We start from the raw sequence: 20,593 nt of genomic DNA, 5'->3' as shown, positions 1-20,593 counted from the left end.
AATCTCAATAGCTTTGCTTACACTAGTTGAAAATGTTAATGTTTTAATGACACCATGCATATCCAGTTCTGTTTGTTGCATGAAAAGTTGTGGGACAGATAGTGTGTTGACCAGCTCTGTGTAGAGTTGCTAAGTAACCATTCACTGACAAGCCTAGAAGTCAAGACAAAAACATTCCTCCACAGCCATCAATGCAACCTCTCACACTCAGTAAAATCTTGGAGCAGAAAACTACTTTGCAAGTATGAATCTTTAAAGAATTTCAAACTTTTCCGAGTTTATTAAGGTATGTAACAAAACTTGTTCCCACAGTTCAAGTCTAACTGGCCTTTTAAATAATTTACACTGCTTATTTATATTTGCAGCCGATGTGTTTAATGCAGATCTTTAATGATAATGCACTTCTGACATGTTTTCAATGCAAAGCACAAAGGAGTTGATTCACAAGCAGAGATGAGCAGCCAAAGCGCTCACCTTAATGAGAGACAGCCCAGTACGTCTGCAGCAGCTCTGCTAAGCGAAGAAGGATCTGAAGGGGGCAGACATCTAGGGGAATCGATTGAAAACAGGCTTCGCATAAAAGATTTTATTGAAATTCAAAACCTGTTTAAGGTAAGTTAACAAAATAATACAAAAGCAAAAAAAAAAAAAATGTTGCTGTCACTTTATTGCTTTCAATGTATGACTATAGAGGTCAGTACTTATTTTGAAATATAGAGATAGTGCTTGGCTGATCCGTGTATTAAGCGTATCCACATTTGAACCTAAGGAACAGAATATGCCTGCTTTGATGACAGCCCTTTTAAAAATGTTCTTCTATGGAATTTATAAAATCCAAGGCAAAATATGTATCTAATGTGTGTCAGCTCTATACATCCAAAGAGTATGGCAGTGTGGTCTTTTGCTATGTCCGCCATTGTAAAACACTGGCGGACATAACAAGAGGTATAGGAATAGTGGTAGAAGGGGAGGTTCCAAAAGAGAATTCTGAATGGGATATTAGGTAAAGGTCAGTTTTATGTGGCGTTAGCCTTTAATTTGTCATATGTCATTGCAGATCCTATGAGCAGTCCATGCAGTGAAAAAAATAATTTGGTAAAGAATCCTTTTGCTGTCAGGCAATCTGACTTAATATATTTACCGCCAGTTTATTATTATAGTCAGAGATATCAATTCATATGATTTAACTAAATTAAAGAGCATTAATACAACCCTGATTTCTTACTATCTTATGACATATCAAGTGTGAAAATTAATATTAATTTATTAAGCACTGTGTAACCGGCAGTAAATAAATTCATATTTAAAGTTAAGACCTCAATTAGATAGTGACAGTCCTCTCCAGCTCACTAATACCTGCTGGTAGTGACTGTAAATTGTCAAGTGGTGGTGTGGCAGAATCCAGCCGTAACTTGCCTCCTCCTCACCATTGCGGTAGGACTGCAGTCCTCGGCAGCAGCTCTGTCTATCTTGGTCATTCTCAGCCTCTCATACCTTCATCTTTACGTAACTGCACATGCAAATAGAGAATAGTACACAAAGCAGTGACTAGTTTACAACAGAGCCTATCCTGATTCAAATTATACAATTGTACAGACCTCTAATCTGGAGGCCACTAAATAATGCAGACATCCAATCTGACAGCTACTATTCAAAGCAGACCTCCAATGTGTAGGCTAGTACACAAATCAGACTTTCAAGCTGGTGGCTAGTATATGAATAAGACCTGAAATCTGGTGGATAATATATATTGGACCTCCCAAACTTGTGGCTAGTGTTTATCCAACTTCTCAAACTGGTGGCAACTGGATAGCAACCTTCCAATTTGGAGAGTAGTGTATAGCAGATTTCCCCAAATTTTGGCAGGGGCCCGGTGATGCCAGACTCGCCTCCCGGCCTCCCTCTGCTCTGCTCTCAATAGAGACCTAGCGATGGTCCCAAGCATGTGCCCAGGGCTGCCATCAAAAATTAAGGGTCCCCGCCCCTCGTCTATCCTCCCAACTTGTGTCCTGTGGCAGAGGTGTAGGGTGGAAGCATAGCACCTGGAGCAACAATACGCACCCCACACTTCCCCACATGCCCATCAAATCTCCGCACATGCCCTTAACATTTAATGAGATCGGTGCAAAGGGGCTAATGAATATTTAGTGATATCTTATTGTTTGTTCAAGGGGGACAGGTGATGGGTTTTCTGCAATGTGGGTAGCAGTGAAATCTTTACAGTGTAGTTGACAATGAAAAGTATAATCCACATGTATCGCTAGAACTTCAAAATATTTATCATCATCTACAGTGATTCCCTCACACACACCTCTAAAAGCTTGTATTACAATGTGACTCCCACTCCACCCACAAGGCATGTCTACCTGTAATTACACTGATGTTATGACTCCTATAGAGGGCCACACATACTCTTATGTAAGAAGACCTTCGTGTCTTTATGGGTCTCCTCCCCTCTCATGTTGACTGAATTTGTCAAGTAGATCATTGCAGTTTATTACCAATTTGAAAGAAAACCACTAGAGGCCATTATCAGAACAACAAGCCCATCTGCAAATCAGTGGGAAAAAGTTCACCCTTAAATAATATCGATAGGCCATGGGACACATATATTTAAAATTCTTGTCTACAAAAATACTCCTAAGTACTACTAAACTCGACATATTTCACTGTATTCCCTAATCTCCCTACTAAATCTACTACACGCAGCACTTAATAACCAAACATTGTCACCACTCTATCTAATAATATCTGTACTTACCTTATCATTCCTGATGGAACGGTGACACCCAGTCACTTACAGAATGGAAGCCTGCCGAACGGTGATGAGGTCTCTGGCGGTGTGGTCCCAGCCTATCAGTGGCTTGGTAGCTGCCGCATCACCAGACACAAACTTAAAATAATAAAACATTTTAATAAATGTTTAATGCAAGGTAGTGGTAAAGGCAGTTTCAACAGGCCCCCCAGACAGTACGGGCCCCAAGTCTGTCCGACCCCTTTTACAGTCGTAGCCCCTGTCTTCCCCCCCCCCATGATGGTGGCCCTGCATATGCCTCATTACTAGAAGAAAGAGCAGTTGCGAGCTGTCAGTCAGCTGCCTACACACTAATTTGCTCTTAGTGTACGAGAGGATTTGTATGATTTCTTGTTTGACACAATTAAAATCAGTGCGTTGGGAGCTGACTGCCACATATATCTGACAGATACCAATATCTCTTACACCTAGCAACAGGCAAGCAGCAGAGCCTGGTTATCCCAAGGTTTTATAGCATTTGGCTCCCATTCTGCTGCTAGTCATTGTACTCCCCAGATATAGCCCCCTTTTAGTATTTTTTTTTTAAAGCTAAACCTTATGGGTCCTCCTATCCCAGAGGCCCCAACTGCACAGGTGGTATGTCGCCCCCTGCTGTACATTGCACAGTCAAGCATGGGGATATGCTCCCAGGCATTTCGGACACTTTTCAGATCTCTATCTCTATTATGATAAGATTAAGTTCATCTGGAAACTAGTTTTAGAGGATTGATGTCGACTTTAGACCAAAGTTTATGTTTAGGAGGATTGACCTTCAATTTAACAGCAAATAATTTACTGATAAGCATCGTATAGCATGGCAATATGTTAAATATTAATTTAGAAGTTTAAAGTTTAATGTAAATCTTTTAAAAAATTGCTATTTTGATATAATATTAAAGGAAATAGATTTATTGTAATATTTCCTTGAAGCACAATAACGAAAAACATATACATATTATAATAATAATAATAATAATAATAGCACATTGATATTAATACACAATAATGATAAACATTAATTATAGTAAACATTGTTACTAATAATAAAAACATGGTATATTTTACCAAATAAATGAACCAGTCTAGTGGTAGAGTTTATAGTAGCTTTACTTTACTTAATGAATCAGGCACAATATGTTTAAGTGGCATATGCTAAAAGCATACTTGAAATCTCTTTCAGCCTTGTATATATTGGGGAGGACATGACTGTTTTAACACACTCATAACTTTCAGCAACATGAGTATTTCAAAGTTTTTTTGTAGACCATTTTCATACACCATTAAAAAGAATGAAAAGGAACCATTACTTTCATGTTTGAGCATATGATTAAAGCGCTTTATGTGGCATCGTTAGAAACTCTAAACTATACTCTATGGACTAAATATTAATATAACCTGTCTTACTGGAAATTTGTTTTTAGATGGGCTGCTACTCAAAACAATGTCATGTTTGTTTGTTCTCAAGTCCCCAGAGCTAGAGCCGCCAGAATGTATGAGCAAGAAGGAATTCATGGAGAGAACATACGCAGCCGTGGGGCACGGTGTGAAGGAGGAATACGGGGATTTATTTGATAAAATAGATGTGAGTCGCGAAGGTTTCATTGATTGGGACAAATTAACATCCTTCATGCTGCTTGAGCTTTACGAGAAAGATGAACGAGTGAAATCATCAGTAATTCCCCAGTGGAGGGATATTCGCAGCCTTCCATTAATTCACAAGGAAAACATCCAAAAAGTAGTTTATTTGAAATGTTCTTGTCGCTACGTAACTTTGAGCAAGGATGGATTATTGGGAGTCTGGGGAGAGAATTTAAAACTACAAAGAAGCCTGCGGATCTGCACAGATACCGTCAAGCTGAAAGATGTATGGGCAACGAGCATGGTGTTTCTGGCCAATGTAAACAAGGTAAATATGGATGCAAATATAAGTAATGCAAATATCAATAAGAAAAGGGAGGAGGGAGCCATTGTCTGCTTTATTATTAATTCTATCTGTCATTCAGCTGCAGCATAGTATAGAGTGTGCCCTGTGCTGGCACGGCTTAGGTTTGGGAACTAGATCAAGAAACGTAATTGCCAGTCTATGTAGAAAGGCTAAATAAACGAGAAATGTCAGTGAGTAATGAAAAGCATAAATCTAAATAAAAAAGGTACATCCATTATACGGTTCTGTGGAGCTCTGGTTCTGGAATACCAATAGGTTGAGTAAACAAGGCACAGCTATTGACCTGTCCTGACAGTTAATACATTCAGGCACTGCAAAGAGGAGGGAACCTGCAGCTACACACTTGTGTTATATAACCAGTATTCTCAGCAGGTCACTGCACAGATTGCTCTATTGTCCATCTTTTGGACTCAGTGTCCCCAAATTTGGGAACACTTGGTCCTTCCTTAGGAACACTGCTCCCTTGAGCAATCTGCAACTTAGAGAAAAAAAATGTGGGGACTAATTTATAGAATACATTACCAAGGTCTCAACTGACTCCCAAAGCGTAGGTGGGATGCGTAAATGTAAAATAATAGCTTCCACGCCATATTTTTTTCTGATTTTAGTTTGTTCTGGTGCTTGTAGCAGTATCAGTGCCGGATTAAGGGAATGGAGGCCCCGTGATCCGAGCTGCCCGCAAACCCACCCCCCGGCACTTACCTCCTTCTCCGGTGCACTGTACGCTCTTTACTGAGGAGATCTCGTGAGAGTGAGACTCACAAGATCTCCTCAGTAAGGAGAATACAGCGCGCCGGGGAAGTACTGCAGTGAAAGTGCTCAGCAGCACTGATCGCGCTGGGGGCGCCCCCGCCCCGAACCGATCAATACTGCTGCTGAGCACTTTCAAGGGCCCCCTGGATGCCATAGGCCCCTGGGCTGTAGCCCAGTTGGCCTTATGGTTAATCTGGCCCTGAGCAGTATCAGTGTTTTTCATATAGTATATGTCCAAAATTGTGGTGAGGGAATGCTGGGAGGTATGGTACTCAGGCAGTAGTAGCTGAGAGAGTTATATCTGAAGCCAGTGCTTCTGGGCAGTGGCTGCAATCTGCATTGTTGGCCCTATAACAAAGTTTGGGTGGGGTACTGGCGATTCAGCTGTAAGCTCCGAGCCTCCTTCTGCCCACATATGCCACTCTTCGGAGCAGAGTTATTCGCTGGGGGGAGGGGGGGCGTTGTAGGGCCACACTCACCTCTGGGCATCTGAGCTGCACCCGCAGTAGTTCTATCACTGTATCTGGGCACATCTGACTAATGGCATCATTTAGAGTAGAATGTCATTATCTGTTGTTATGTGTTGTTCTATGACAAATATATTAACATATGTACAATTCAAAATACAGTGTAGGTATGCAAATCCATAGTGTAAAAAAAAGTGTAAATAACTAAATAATGTTAAAAAAAAAATCAACATGCCCCCCATCTTAAACTACTACTGGCACACATACCCTGGGCTGGTTACTGATAATACAGAGGCACACCCCACTTAGGGAAAACCATTCCGCTGCTAAATAGTTCAACTCCCCTGGCTGGTGGGCATTGCGGTATTGTGCTAAAGTTAGAAAAACTTTAGTTTACAGTGTGGAACTACAAATTCCAGCAAGCCCATGGCTGCCAGAGCATACTGATTCTTGGAAAACCTCAGGACCCTTTGATAACTACAGTTCCACTCCGTAAACTAATACTAAATAAACACATTCAAATTTCCATTTTTATTGCACGCATAGATTCTTAGAGACTTTAATTTCTTTCTGAAGTAATACAAGGGTTAAAAAAAACAAAATCTGTGAAATGGTGCAGGACTTGTTCCCAATAGAGCCGCACTGAGAATGAATGAAAAGAGGCCTGTCCGCGAGAAGGTAATCAGAGCAATTTGACTCTGATTGGCTGGATTGGGAGAGAACTGCTTTGATTAGCGATGGCTATTTACACATAAGCCCCTCATTGGGTTATGAATAAATTACAGTGTATTAATAAACTTCAATGACACATTGCTACAATGAACTTCATGGATACATTGAAATTCAATCATAACCCACTAGGGATCTATATGCAAGTACACAATCAGAGCAATTAGCATGCTCCAGTCATTTAGAAGCAGGTTACTCTAATTAACGTAGACAGGCCCCTTACTGATATTAGGCCTCATCTCATTCAGAAAAGGTAGCATTTCCAAGTGGAGTGCCACACTTACGGTAAATCTGTGCACACACTGAACTTGGGAGCTCCAACCCTAAATGAGACCCTAGAATTTTACAGATGAAAGTGATTAATCATATTTTTGAAGTACTATCTAAAGATTTGCCATCATATTAAATATATAAAAATGACAACTGTAAAGGTTTTAATGTTACTTTTTATTTGACCACACAGAGCCTTAGAATAACATTTAGACACTTGCCAGTATGGCATAGTATATTTTTATTTTATTTTGCTGAAAATCCCTCCCTAATGTCAGCAATATTCCAGTGTTTAAAAAATAAAGATGGGCTAGTAAGGTGATTTAATCACATGATTTCAAATGATACTTTTCAGGAAGTAAAATATATTGGTCTAAAACTCATTTTCAAAGGCAGATAGAAATAAAGGGCCTACACATTACAAGCAAGTACAGTAGATGAGAAGTGGTTAGTGTGAACAGATGAAGAGCCCTCTAGTGGAATAATGCAGGAAAAACAACTATACAGTTGGACAGTTGGATAATTGGTAGGTGGTTATTCTGTACAGGGACATCAAACTACACCGCTCAGCACACTCTATGGGGCATATTCAATTGTTTTGAATCCCTGTGGCGTTAAAACTATTACCGTTATTACGCGGCTCAGGGAGCTGCGAGCTGAAATCCAGCGAGAAAACTACCGTAATAACGATATTACGTGCACTATTACCGTAATGATGGTAATAGTGCCCGCGCCGCAAGATTTTTGCCGTTTCCGCCAACAATTGAATATGCCCCTATATGTGTTCTCAAACTATGACATAGCTATGTAACGTTATTACACTTTTAACATGTAACACAGTCACGGTTATCACAGTTATGTTAGTAATAAGTAGGGATGAGCGCACTCGGATTTCTGAAATCCGAGCCCACCCGAACGTTGCGGATCCGAGTCGGATCCGAGACAGATCCGGGTATTGGCGCCAAATTCAAAAGTGAAACTGAGGCTCTGACTCATAATCCCGTTGTCGGATCTCGCGATACTCGGATCCTATAAATTCCCCGCTAGTCGCCGCCATCTTCACTCGGGCATTGATCAGGGTAGAGGGAGGGTGTGTTAGGTGGTCCTCTGTGCTGTTTAGTTCTGTGCTGTTTAGTTCTGTGCTGTTTAGTTCTGTGCTGTTTAGTTCTGTGCTGTTTAGTTCTGTGCTGTTTAGTGCTGTGCTGTGCTGTTTAGTGCTGTGCTGTTTAGTGCTGTGCTGTGCTGTGCTGTGCTGTGCTGTGCTGTGCTGTGTTCTGCAGTATCAGTCCAGTGGTGCTGTGTGCTGTGCTCTGTCCTTCTGAGGTCAGTGGTGCTGCTGGGTCCTGTGCTGTGTCCTGTTCAGTCCAGTGGTGCTGTGTCCTGTGCTCTGTGCTTCTAAGGGCATAGTTATTTCCCCAATATTCCCCTGTGTTTAAAAAAATAAAAAAAAGTTTTTTTAAAAAATACCAAAAACTACTTTAATATTTTTTAATTACCACAAAATTTTCACAACCAATCCTGCAGTATAAGCCCATTGGTACTGCAATATTACCAAGTTCACACATTCAGCAGTAAAAGTCCAGTGGTACTGCAATATTACAAAGTTTACACATTCTGCCGTATCAGTACAGTGGTGCTGTGTCCTGTGCTCTGTCCTGCTGAGTTCCGTAGTGCTGCTGGGTCCTGTGCCGTGTCCTGTTCAGTCCAGTGGTGCTGTGTCCTGTGCTCTGTGCTTCTAAGGGCATAGTTATTTCCCCATTATTCCCAAGTTTTTAAAAAATAAAAAAAAAGTAAAAAATAATAAAAAATTTTAAAAAAAAAAAATATATAATAATTATAACCAAATTTGCAAAACCAATCCAGCATTATAAGTCCATTGGTACTGCAATATTACCAAGTTCACACATTCTGCAGTATCAGTCCAGTGGTGCTGTGTCCTGTGCTCTGTCCTGCTGAGTTCCGTAGTGCTGCTGGGTCCTGTGCCGTGTCCTGTTCAGTCCAGTGGTGCTGTGTCCTGTGCTCTGTGCTTCTAAGGGCATAGTTATTTCCCCACTATTCCCAAGTTTTTTAAAAATAAAAAAAAAGTAAAAAAAAATAAAAAATTAAAAAAAAAAAAATATATAATAATTATAACCAAATTTGCAAAACCAATCCAGCATTATAAGTCCATTGGTACTGCAATATTACCAAGTTCACACATTCTGCAGTATCAGTCCAGTGGTGCTGTGTCCTGTGCTCTGTCCTGCTGAGTTCCGTAGTGCTGCTGGGTCCTGTGCCGTGTCCTGTTCAGTCCAGTGGTGCTGTGTCCTGTGCTCTGTGCTTCTAAGGGCATAGTTATTTCCCCACTATTCCCAAGTTTTTTAAAAATAAAAAAAAAGTAAAAAAAAAAAAAAAATTTAAAAAAAAAAAAATATATAATAATTATAACCAAATTTGCAAAACCAATCCAGCAGTATAAGTCCATTGGTACTGCAATATTACCAAGTTCACACATTCTGCAGTATCTTGTGCTACATATAATGGAGACCAAAAATTTGGAGGATAAAGTAGGGAAAGATCAAGACCCACTTCCTCCTAATGCTGAAGCTGCTGCCACTAGTCATGACATAGACGATGAAATGCCATCAACGTCGTCTTCCAAGCCCGATGCCCAATCTCGTAGTACCGGGCATGTAAAATCCAAAAAGCCCAAGTTAAGAAAAAGTAGCAAAAAGAGAAACTTAAAATCATCTGAGGAGAAACGTAAAGTTGCCAATATGCCATTTACGACACGGAGTGGCAAGGAACGGCTTAGGCCCTGGCCCGTGTTCATGACTAGTGGTTCAGCTTCACCCACGGATCTTAGCCCTCCTCCTCCTCCCCCCCCCTACAAAAAATTGAAGAGAGTTATGCTGTCAGCAACAAAACAGCAAACAACTCTGCCTTCTAAAGAGAAATTATCACAAATCCCCAAGGCGAGTCCAAGGGTGTTGGTGGTTGTCAAGCCTGACCTTCCCATCACTGTACGGGAAGAGGTGGCTCGGGAGGAGGCTATTGATGATGTAGCTGGCGCTGTGGAGGAACTTGATGATGAGGATGGTGATGTGGTTATTGTAAATGAGGCACCAGGGGGGGAAACAGCTGATGTCCATGGGATGAAAAAGCCCATCGTCATGCCTGGTCAGAAGACCAAAAAATGCACCTCTTCGGTCTGGAGTTATTTTTATCCAAATCCAGACAACCAATGTATGGCAATATGTAGCTTATGTAAAGCTCAAATAAGCAGGGGTAAGGATCTTGCCCACCTAGGAACATCCTCCCTTATACGTCACCTGAATAACCTTCATAGTTCAGTGGTTAGTTCAGGAACTGCGGCTAGGACCCTCATCGGTACAGGGACACCTAAATCCCGTGGTCCAGTTGGATACACACCAGCAACACCCTCCTCGTCAACTTCCTCCACAATCTCCATCAGATTCAGTCCTGCAGCCCAAGTCAGCAGCCAGACTGAGTCCTCCTCAATACGGGATTCATCCGAGGAATCCTGCAGCGGTACGCCTACTACTGCCACTGCTGCTGTTGCTGCTGTTAGTCGGTCATCTTCCCAGAGGGGAAGTCGTAAGACCGCTAAGTCTTTCACCAAACAATTGACCGTCCAACAGTCGTTTGCCATGACCACCAAATACGATAGTAGTCACCCTATTGCAAAGCGTATAACTGTAACTGCAATGTTGGTGTTAGACGTGCGCCCGGTGTCCGCCATCAGTGGAGTGGGATTTAGAGGGTTGATGGAGGTATTGTGTCCCCGGTACCAAATCCCCTCGAGATTCCACTTCACTAGGCAGGCGATACCAAAAATGTACAGAGAAGTACGATCAAGTGTCCTCAGTGCTCTTAAAAATGCGGTTGTACCCACTGTCCACTTAACCACGGACATGTGGACAAGTGGTTCTGGGCAAACGAAGGACTATATGACTGTGACAGCCCACTGGGTAGATGCATCCCCTTCCGCAGCAACAGCAACAGCTGCATCAGTAGCAGCATCTACAAAATGGCTGCTCATGCAAAGGCAGGCAACATTGTGCATTACAGGCTTTAATAAGAGGCACAACGCTGACAACATATTAGAGAAAATGAGGGAAATTATTTCCCAGTGGCTTACCCCACTTAGACTCTCATGGGGATTTGTGGTGTCAGACAATGCCAGTAACATTGTGCGGGCATTAAATATGGGCAATTTCCAGCACGTCCCATGTTTTGCCCACACCATTAATTTGGTGGTGCAGCATTACCTCAAGAGTGACAGGGGTGTGCAGGAGATGCTTGCGGTGGCCCGCAAAATTGCTGGACACTTTCGGCATTCAGCCAGTGCCTACCGCAGACTAGAGGCACATCAAAAAAGCTTGAACCTGCCCTGCCATCACCTCAAACAAGAGGTTGTGACACGCTGGAACTCCACCCTCTATATGCTGCAGAGGATGGAGGAGCAGCAAAAGGCCATTCAGGCCTACACAGCCACCTACGACATAGGCAAAGGAGTGGGGATGCGCCTGAGTCAAGCGCAGTGGAGACTGATTTCCGTGTTGTGCAAGGTTCTGCAGCCATTTGAACTTGCCACACGAGAAGTCAGTTCCGACACTGCCAGCTTGAGTCAGGTCATTCCCCTGATCAGGCTGTTGCAGAAGCAGCTGGAGAAAGTGAGGGAGGAGCTGGTAAGCCATTGCGATTACAGCAAGCATGTAGCTCTTGTGGATGTAGCCCTTCGTACGCTTTGCCAGGATCCGAGGGTGGTCACTCTTTTAAAGTCAGAGGAATACATTCTGGCCACCGTGCTCGATCCTCGGTTTAAAGCGTATGTTGTGTCTCTGTTTCCGGCGGACACAAATCTACAGCGGTGCAAAGACCTGCTGGTCAGGAGATTGTCCTCTGAAGAGGACCGTGACATGCCAACAGCTCCACCCTCATTTTCTTCCACATCTATGGCTGCGAGGAAAAAGCTCAGTTTTCCCAAAAGAGGCACTGGCGGGGATGCTGATAACATCTGGTCCGGACTGAAGGACCTGCCAACCATTGCAGACATGTCTACTCTCGCTGCATTGGATGCTGTGACAATAGAAAAAATTGTGGATGATTACTTTGCTGACACCATCCAAGTAGACATGTCAGACAGTCCATATTGTTACTGGCAGGAAAAAAAGGCAGTTTGGAAGCCCCTGTACAAACTGGCTCTATTTTACCTGAGTTGTCCCCCCTCCAGTGTGTACTCGGAAAGAGTTTTTAGTGCAGCGGGGAACCTGGTCAGTGAGCGGCGAAGGAGGTTGCTTCCTCACAACGTTGAAAAAATGATGTTTATAAAAATGAATAATCAATTCCTCAATGAAGTACAGCACTGCCCTCCAGATACTACAGAGGGACCTGTGGTTGTGGAGTCCAGCGGGGACGAATTGATAATGTGTGATGAGGAGGAAGTACACACTGTAGGGGGAGAGGAATCAGAGGTTGAGGATGAGGACGACATCTTGCCTCAGTAGAGCCTGTTTAGTCTGTACAGGGAGAGATGAATAGCTTTTTTGGTGTGGGGGCCCAAACAAACCAATCATTTCAGTCAAAGTTGTTTGGTAGGCCCTGTCGCTGAAATGATTGGTTTGTTAAAGTGTGCATGTCCTATTTCAACAACAGACCTCTCAACTGCAGCTCATCCCTCCTCTGCGGGGATAATGTCTCCTGTGCTCTGACACGTCACTCTGTGTACTCTCAGCCTCAGGATCTGACACTACAGCTACCATGCCTCTTGTAGCAGCCCTCACTCCAGGGCCTCTTCCATGTGCAGTGTCCCCCTCTCTCTTGGGTTCACTATAGTGGCATGGAGTTCTCCCCCTCATCCAGGGCACACATTCCTTGCCCTGGCTCAGTCACCACGCTCAGACTTCCAGGCAATGCTGGGGGAGCCTGGGAGCTTCCACCCCAGGTCCCCAGCTACAACTCTCCTCTCCTGTGTCTTCTCTCTCTTTCTGACACTTTAAAGATCGTGCCTTTAAATGAAAAAGTCAGTCTTCATTGCACGACTATGTGCAAGTGCAACAGGGACATTTTTTTGGGTTTACAAAGTCAAACAATAACACTACGACCCTGTCTGTCTGGGGTCTGTCAATGACGAATTGTCTGGAGCATGTTTGGAGGAGGTATTGTGGCCCCGGTATCAAATTGGGTACCGGGGCCACCCCACTATGCAGTCCAGATACTTGTTTGGTGGAATTCCGACACGTGGAGGGTTTTTAAATTATATTGTGGCCTCGGTACCAAATTGTGTACCGGGGCCACCACACTACGCAGTCAAGATAGATAGATGCGTATTGCGTATCATAGATAAAGTACATTCAGTGGTGTGGGGCAAATTGAAAAATATTCCAAATGCACTGACATTATCAAAAACAAGAGGTTGTCACACGCTAAAACTCCAACATGTATATGATGGAGAGGATGGAGGAGCAGCCGTATGTGTAGTGTAATGCAGATCTGTTGAAGGTTTTTTATATATTTTATTGTGGTGCCCAGTGCCCACTCCTCTACGCAGTCCAGATACATTTATTGGTGCGAATCATAAAAGTTCAGGGTTTTTAATATATATTGTGGTGACCCACTCCTCTACGCAGTCCAGGTACATTTATTGGTGCGAATCATAAAAGTTCAGGGTTTTTAATATATATTGTGGTGACCCACTCCTCTACGCAGTCCAGGTACATTTATTGGTGCGAATCATAAAAGTTCAGGGTTTTTAATAGATATTGTGGTGACCCACTCCTCTACGCAGTCCAGATACATTTATTGGTGCGAATCATAAAAGTTCAGGGTTTTTAATATATATTGTGGTGACCCACTCCTCTACGCAGTCCAGGTACATTTATTGGTGCGAATCATAAAAGTTCAGGGTTTTTAATATATATTGTGGTGACCCACTCCTCTACGCAGTCCAGGTACATTTATTGGTGCGAATCATAAAAGTTCAGGGTTTTTAATAGATGTTGTGGTGACCCACTCCTCTACGCAGTCCAGGTACATTTATTGGTGCGAATCATAAAAGTTCAGGGTTTTTAATATATATTGTGGTGACCCACTCCTCTACGCAGTCCAGGTACATTTATTGGTGCGATTCATAAAAGTTCAGGGTTTTTAATATATATTGTGGTGACCCACTCCTCTACGCAGTCCAGGTACATTTATTGGTGCGAATCATAAAAGTTCAGGGTTTTTAATAGATATTGTGGTGACCCACTCCTCTACGCAGTCCAGGTACAATTATTGGTGCGAATCATAAAAGTTCAGGGTTTTTAAGATATTGTGGTGACCCACTCCTCTACGCAGTCCAGGTACAATTATTGGTGCGAATCATAAAAGTTCAGGGTTTTTAATATATATTGTGGTGACCCACTCCTCTACGCAGTCCAGAAAGATACCTTGTTGCAACGTTTTGGACTAATAACTATATTGTGAGGTGTTCACAATACACTGTAAATTAGTGGAAATGCTTGTTATTGAATGTTATTGAGGTTAATAATAGCCTAGGAGTGAAAATAAGCCCAAAAACTTGATTTTTAAACTTTTTATGTTTTTTTCAAAAAAAATCCGAATCCAATACCTTAAATCCGAACCGAGACCTTTCGTCAAGTGTTTTGCGAGACAAATCCGAACCTCAAAAATAACGAAAATCCGGATCCAAAACACAAAACACGAGACCTCAAAAGTCGCCAGTGCACATCCCTAGTAATAAGAATGTGGTACCTACAATGTATTTTATAGTAAAAACCCACATTTGTATATAAAACAAGAATACTCCTATTCCTAGGACATTCTTACTTTAAAGATGATTACAGCGGAATGCTCATTGGTACTTGAATTTGAAAAATTTAAAAGGCTAGTGTTGCACCCCCATATAAATCCTTTAACCCACACAGAGTCTTACGTCTCTGCTGTCAATGTTCTTCATCCTACAGATTGCAGTTGCTTTCACCAGTAAGGAGATATGTTTCTATGATCTTAACTCCAAGCAGGACCTATTTTGCCAGTACAAGCTGCAAGGTCTTCCTGGCACACCGATATGTATGGACTACTGGCACAACCCTGATGATGGCAATGATGCCATTCTTACATTTGGAGATGTCAATGGACAGGTAAATCTAGCAATAATGCTGATCTTTGATTCATTATTGTGTAACATTTAAGCACTCTAAACAGTTATGTTGTAACGGGGCAGATGGTTGGCACCATGAAAGTAGTGTAAGGAAGGATTCTACAGGCCCGAAGGTATGGTAGAAAGACGAAGGTTCCCTCAGTAGTGTTGGAATAAAACAAGGAACACAGGGCTAAAACTGCATAAACTTGTGCTTGTGGCATAAGACTTTACCACAGCAGCAGATAAGTAGAAGTAGTGTAGAGAATAATAGCACAATACCATCAACATGCAATGTTATTCAACATGTCACAAAATAAATAACATTTTAGGAATCTTGGTTTAACAATATGCAAACCTAAATCAACACAATACATAGGTCGCAACACAATACATAAGGATAAATATATCCCACTTTAGACTTAGGCACTGTGCATCAGTGAAATGGATTTCACTGTATAGATACTTTAGGAGACAACCGTTTGCTACAAGTTAATTAGACCATTACACTAAATGCTGTGGCAGCAGATAATATAGACCAATCAATCACAATACTTTTAGTGCAAATATACAGATCATACTTATCACAAATAAATCAGCAGAGATGCAGCAAGGAGTAATCCAGTTGGTTCAGATTAGATGCTTTCTTGTTCACTTTATGATATACAGAACCCAAGGGGGTAATTTATAATCCACAGGTTTAAACGAAGTGTCAGCTGACACATGAAGCTTGTTTACTTCAGGGGTGTCCAACCTTTTAGCTTCCCTGGGCCACATTGGAAGGCGACGAGTTGTTTTGGGCCGCACATAAAATACACTAGCACTAATGATAGCTAATCATCCAAAATAAACATAGAAAACATTGCTAATGCTCCTTGTTGTTGCTCGGTGCTTCAATGACATGCTAATGGCTGCTGTCAAACATCAAGTGATATTGTTACATTTTATGAAGGGCTTCAATACAGCAGTCATTAAGACTGGAAGATAAGGTCCGTGATGCTCCATGACTAGGTGAGTTTATGCACCGGTCAGCGTCCCTTGAAATAATAAAAAAAACAAAAAAAAACCCCTTAACTTACCTTTTAATTGGCTTGTTCTCTGATCCTCTTCTCTTGTTTTTTCCGTTTCACTGCTGCTGATAGTTCGCGCAGGTGACTCCTATGTGCTGTGGTCCGCAATGTATGTCGGACGTGATGACGTCACGCCCGACATTCACTGCAAGCGCCGCACGGAGGAGGAGACCAGGGAGGGACCGCGTGACCACAAGGTGAGTATTTTCTTATCTTTTTCTTTTTTTGCAGGATTTTTTTTTTCATTAACAGCCCTGCCCCCTTGCCACAACCTAAACTCCTGCTGGGCCACATTTACAGGCATGCTGGGCCGCATGCGGCCCGCGGCCCGCGGGTTGGACAACCCTCGTTTACTTGTACAAATTGATATCAGTAGAAACCTTGATGCATGCATGACTCCTGAGCATCTGTAAACAACAGCAATTTTGCAAAACAAATGATTTCCAGCGTAAAGGACAGTTTTCACTGAGCAATCTGTCTAATGGGCTTAGCAACTCTCTAAGCAACTGTAGGGTTAAACAACTTGCAATTCTCTCATCAGCGACCATTTTAGGCAGTTTCAGTCAGCTTGCAGATAAATTTAAATACAACAGATTTTGGCTGAACAAACTCTTCATTTAGCCAGTGCTATAACACCTCCCTATAGCAATATTACAGTCCCGATCAGAGGTTTCAATAACACAGTTATTTGATGTCTCACTTAAATAACTTGAACATTGCAAAACACAATAAACATATCTGTCTTCATATGAGTCCTGCTGACATCTCATGGGCAGTGGCAATTTAGGTCTTTTCCTATATTGCAAAAGTGCTTCTTTCTGTGCTGTCTGCAAACATCCTTTAGGACAACAATTCAACTATAGTATTCATTGGCTCTTTATGGGAAGATCCTCCATTAGCTCAGCCAGCAGTCACACACATCACTTCTCCCACTAGCCAGTCCATTTTTGGCTCCTCCCCTTTTCCCCAAGAATCTCATGAAGACTTCTAGTACATTCTTGGGCTCTAAAGAGTAGCCTGGGCTGTAGTCTCTGCACCCAAAAATGGCTGACTCAATTTGCATTAAAATTCCCAGAGGCACTCTAGAGAACTATAGTTTTCTGAATGAGTGTATACAGTAATATACCTGTGATTTGCACGGTATTATATTGCAATAGCTGTGTATATAACATGTTATGTAAATAACAGCAGTGTTATCCCTGGCATGTGGACCCTTCTCTTATCTCTAGAAATGGGGGCATAGGACTGCGCTCAACTCTTAGTCGGCAACAGCTGCTATAATTACAGGACTCCCTTCCTATTTGCCATACATGTGATAATAAAATTATACGCTCAATTGCCTACAGAGATTATTTGCATATAAGAAAAAGTGTAGTATGGAGTTTATTATTGAGTGTATCTATACACTAAAATAATATTGAAATAGTAATAAAACTGTAATAAAACATACAGCACATTGAGTGAAGATGTGAGATTACATGCTCATAAACAATGATTTATGGCAAAAAAAGGCTAGCCACTAAGCCATTGGGAGTGAAACCATATGCAATACATAAACATTAACAAAGGAGAGACAGTCCAAATGATAGTATGTCCATAGAAATCCAATAGTCCGATTCACAACAATGAGCCCAATTATCAGATCCCAAAGGGGTGTATGAGGTAAACAAAGGATGGGGTAGAAACAACGCAGAGGTTAAGACCTCAATTAACTCACTGTCCTTATGTGCACTGGTCCCGAATATAGCAACCACTTACTGTATTGGAGATCTGAAGTTGCTCAAAAAGGCTGGTAAGATAGGATAATTGTAGACAACGGATGGCTGAATTAGCTGAGATGAAGTAAATCAGGTGGCGGGCAGCGAGCATTCCACAATGGAACGCAAGATGGTTACTTCCTGTATGACGTCAAAATGGGGACATACCCAATGCGTTTCATCTGACAGGCAGATTTCTTCCGGGGGTTCTCTTTCCTCTGTCTACAATATATTTCATTTATAGCACAATCTTTGCATCCCCTAACCCTTTCAAATTGCTTTGCACCTTTATGAAATGAAGTTACAACAGGAAACATAACATACACTATTGCATATTGCATTTATAACACTTAGTTTTATGGTATGCATACCATACTCATTATAACAGCTAATTAAAATGTATTATCTGTAATTGTGTTATTATGGTTATCTTCTTAGGTCCAGGCTATCTGCTTCACAACTGCTATGATATCCTTGTTTGAACGATCAACAAATTCTACAGAGGATCAAAAAACTACCCTCTATATTACATGGAATGAAGTGGCTTCTGGGTTTCACAAATGTTGCTGCATTGTAAAGCACAAAGTCCATGAAAACAGTTGGGTGCGCCAAGGTGATGTGTTTATTTTCCATTGTATTTTGGCTGATACATCAAGGCCAACAAAGTTCAATGTTTTAGAACTTACATTACCAGACATTTTAGCCAGCCACTTTAGGTTACTGTATGTTCCAGTGTCTCCCTCGACACTGGGGAGAGCTGGCAAATTTCAGCCCCTGGGGCAAGACTCGACTCAGCAGCCTATTAGGAAAAAAATAAAACATTTTAAAGGAAAATAAATGCAGGAGGCCCAATGACCCAGCTTAAGATAGCCCTCTATGGGACCAGCCTGGGGGGCAGATGCCCCACTACCCCTCAGTCCAGCCAGCCTCTGACTCAACAGACTGCTCATTTTCTATAATATCTGCATACAGTGTTTTTAGAACACAAGTACTCTTCAATGCCAAAGAAACAATATTTGCTATTCAATGTCATGTGCACCTTTCTTTAATGTTGGTGTGACACCAGTATAAAGAATCACTCTTCCATTGATGTCTATGTTTAAAACTTCTTCTTTACATGTGGAAGCTTCTCTGGAGCCCCCCTGGTGAAGGCTATGGCCGGCAACAGTCCTTCATCAGCTCGGGGGGTTTATTAAATAGGGAGAAGCCCTAAATCCAGGTCTTTCACCTATTAATAAATAGAGCCCTAAGATTAACCTACCAATATGTTTTTGGACACTCATGATACTAAATGCAAGTAAGTAGGGAAATTGTTTGCAGAATGAATTGTGCTCATGCTTTACACAGAATTGACAGAAGATAGTGTCATTCACCTATTTTTACATACATATAATCTATAATTTATTAATGTCGACTCGTAACTATAGATGTACGTAATGATACTTCCCTGGTTTTCCTGCTTGCCATCTAGCTGCTGGTGAATTATAATGCTCATTGTGCTCAAGCATCCACTGGGTGGCCCAGGATGATGCATAGTTTATGTAATCATTAAACAGAGTGGCTAAGTTTGCCTACTGCTGTGCTGAACTTTTCAAGTAGGAATGTGCATTCCAATAGAAATATGATTGAATGCTTAAATTCCTCTAGCCATTTTAATGGAACAATATTTTACTCGTCTACCTGAACAATATCACATCACATTTAGCAGCGGGAAGGTTACTAGATATCTGTTAAGGATATGCTTTGGTTTTGCTTCAATTGCTTCAAGTAAGATTATTCTACCCAGAAGCTAACAATACTTCTCTGTTATCACCGCCGAAATATTGCAATCTAATTGCTCAGAGAGCTGTACCTGCAATCTCCTGTCTCATTTGACCTAAAACCTCTTGATTGATATTCCTATTTCCAGTACATTTAGAGAAAGCATGTTCCGTGCATTATGGCGTAATAAAGTCACCGAACGCGACTACACATTTGATACAGATAGTTTCAAGAAATGTTTTGGTTCAGTAGGAAAGGTTTGATTAAAAATATGACAGCTTCTTAATTGACCTTAATGTAACTGTAGTACTCTAATAACATTTCCATCCGTCATGGTAATAAAGATCCATTCTTGGATTTGCTTGACATTTTTCGTTATTGCAGAGCTCTTCCTGATGTAATTTCAAATAGTATCTTGTGTTAAACTAATGAGGATATTTCTGTTTTCGCCCTCAGTTAGTTACAGCTCTCATTTAGAGGCTTTTCTGTCGTGTACTACATGTGACAATAACACTGTGGTTTTGGCCTGGAGAGAAAAAGGCAAAACTCATTTGAGAACAACATCTCTGAACATTACTAAAGGAATTAATGGCTTTGACTATGATTCTGGACTAAATATAATTGGTATGTATCAGGGCTCTGAAAGCCTGCGTTTGGCTGTAGTTATTCATCTTTCTGGCAGTTTAATGGAACAAAAATGTAACACTTTTTATTCTACGTTTTGTTTTGCACTAAAGGCCTATGTGGCATGTTTTTAAATACAGCCCAGGGCATAAAAAGCCCATTCATCTTAAAGCAATAGTATGTTTTTTTGTAACTATATTATGCCTACAGTAGTTGCTTTCAAGGGGTTGACCTGTTCTCCATCAAGATCATTATTTAATGGCATTGCTCATGACAG

The 20,593-nt window shown here is 41.5% G+C and overlaps 1 protein-coding gene across 1 annotated transcript in view; it reads left to right on the top strand.

The window, feature by feature from the left end:
• The first annotated feature begins 369 nt into the window (after positions 1–369).
• Positions 370–20,593, top strand: part of WDR49 (WD repeat domain 49) — a 109,150-nt gene continuing 88,926 nt past the window's right edge. Inside the window, exons 1-5 of the mRNA XM_075200567.1 lie at positions 370–612; positions 4,260–4,700; positions 14,929–15,105; positions 18,370–18,544; positions 20,149–20,316. Of these exons, the coding sequence (XP_075056668.1) occupies positions 454–612; positions 4,260–4,700; positions 14,929–15,105; positions 18,370–18,544; positions 20,149–20,316 (1,120 nt within the window). The 5' untranslated portion in view covers positions 370–453. The remainder of the gene's footprint in view (positions 613–4,259; positions 4,701–14,928; positions 15,106–18,369; positions 18,545–20,148; positions 20,317–20,593) is intronic.

The sequence above is a fragment of the Mixophyes fleayi genome, chromosome 3 (genome assembly GCF_038048845.1).
Source record: "Mixophyes fleayi isolate aMixFle1 chromosome 3, aMixFle1.hap1, whole genome shotgun sequence".
Lineage (NCBI taxonomy): Eukaryota > Metazoa > Chordata > Amphibia > Anura > Limnodynastidae > Mixophyes > Mixophyes fleayi.
This window is presented reverse-complemented; position numbering and strand designations above follow the sequence as displayed.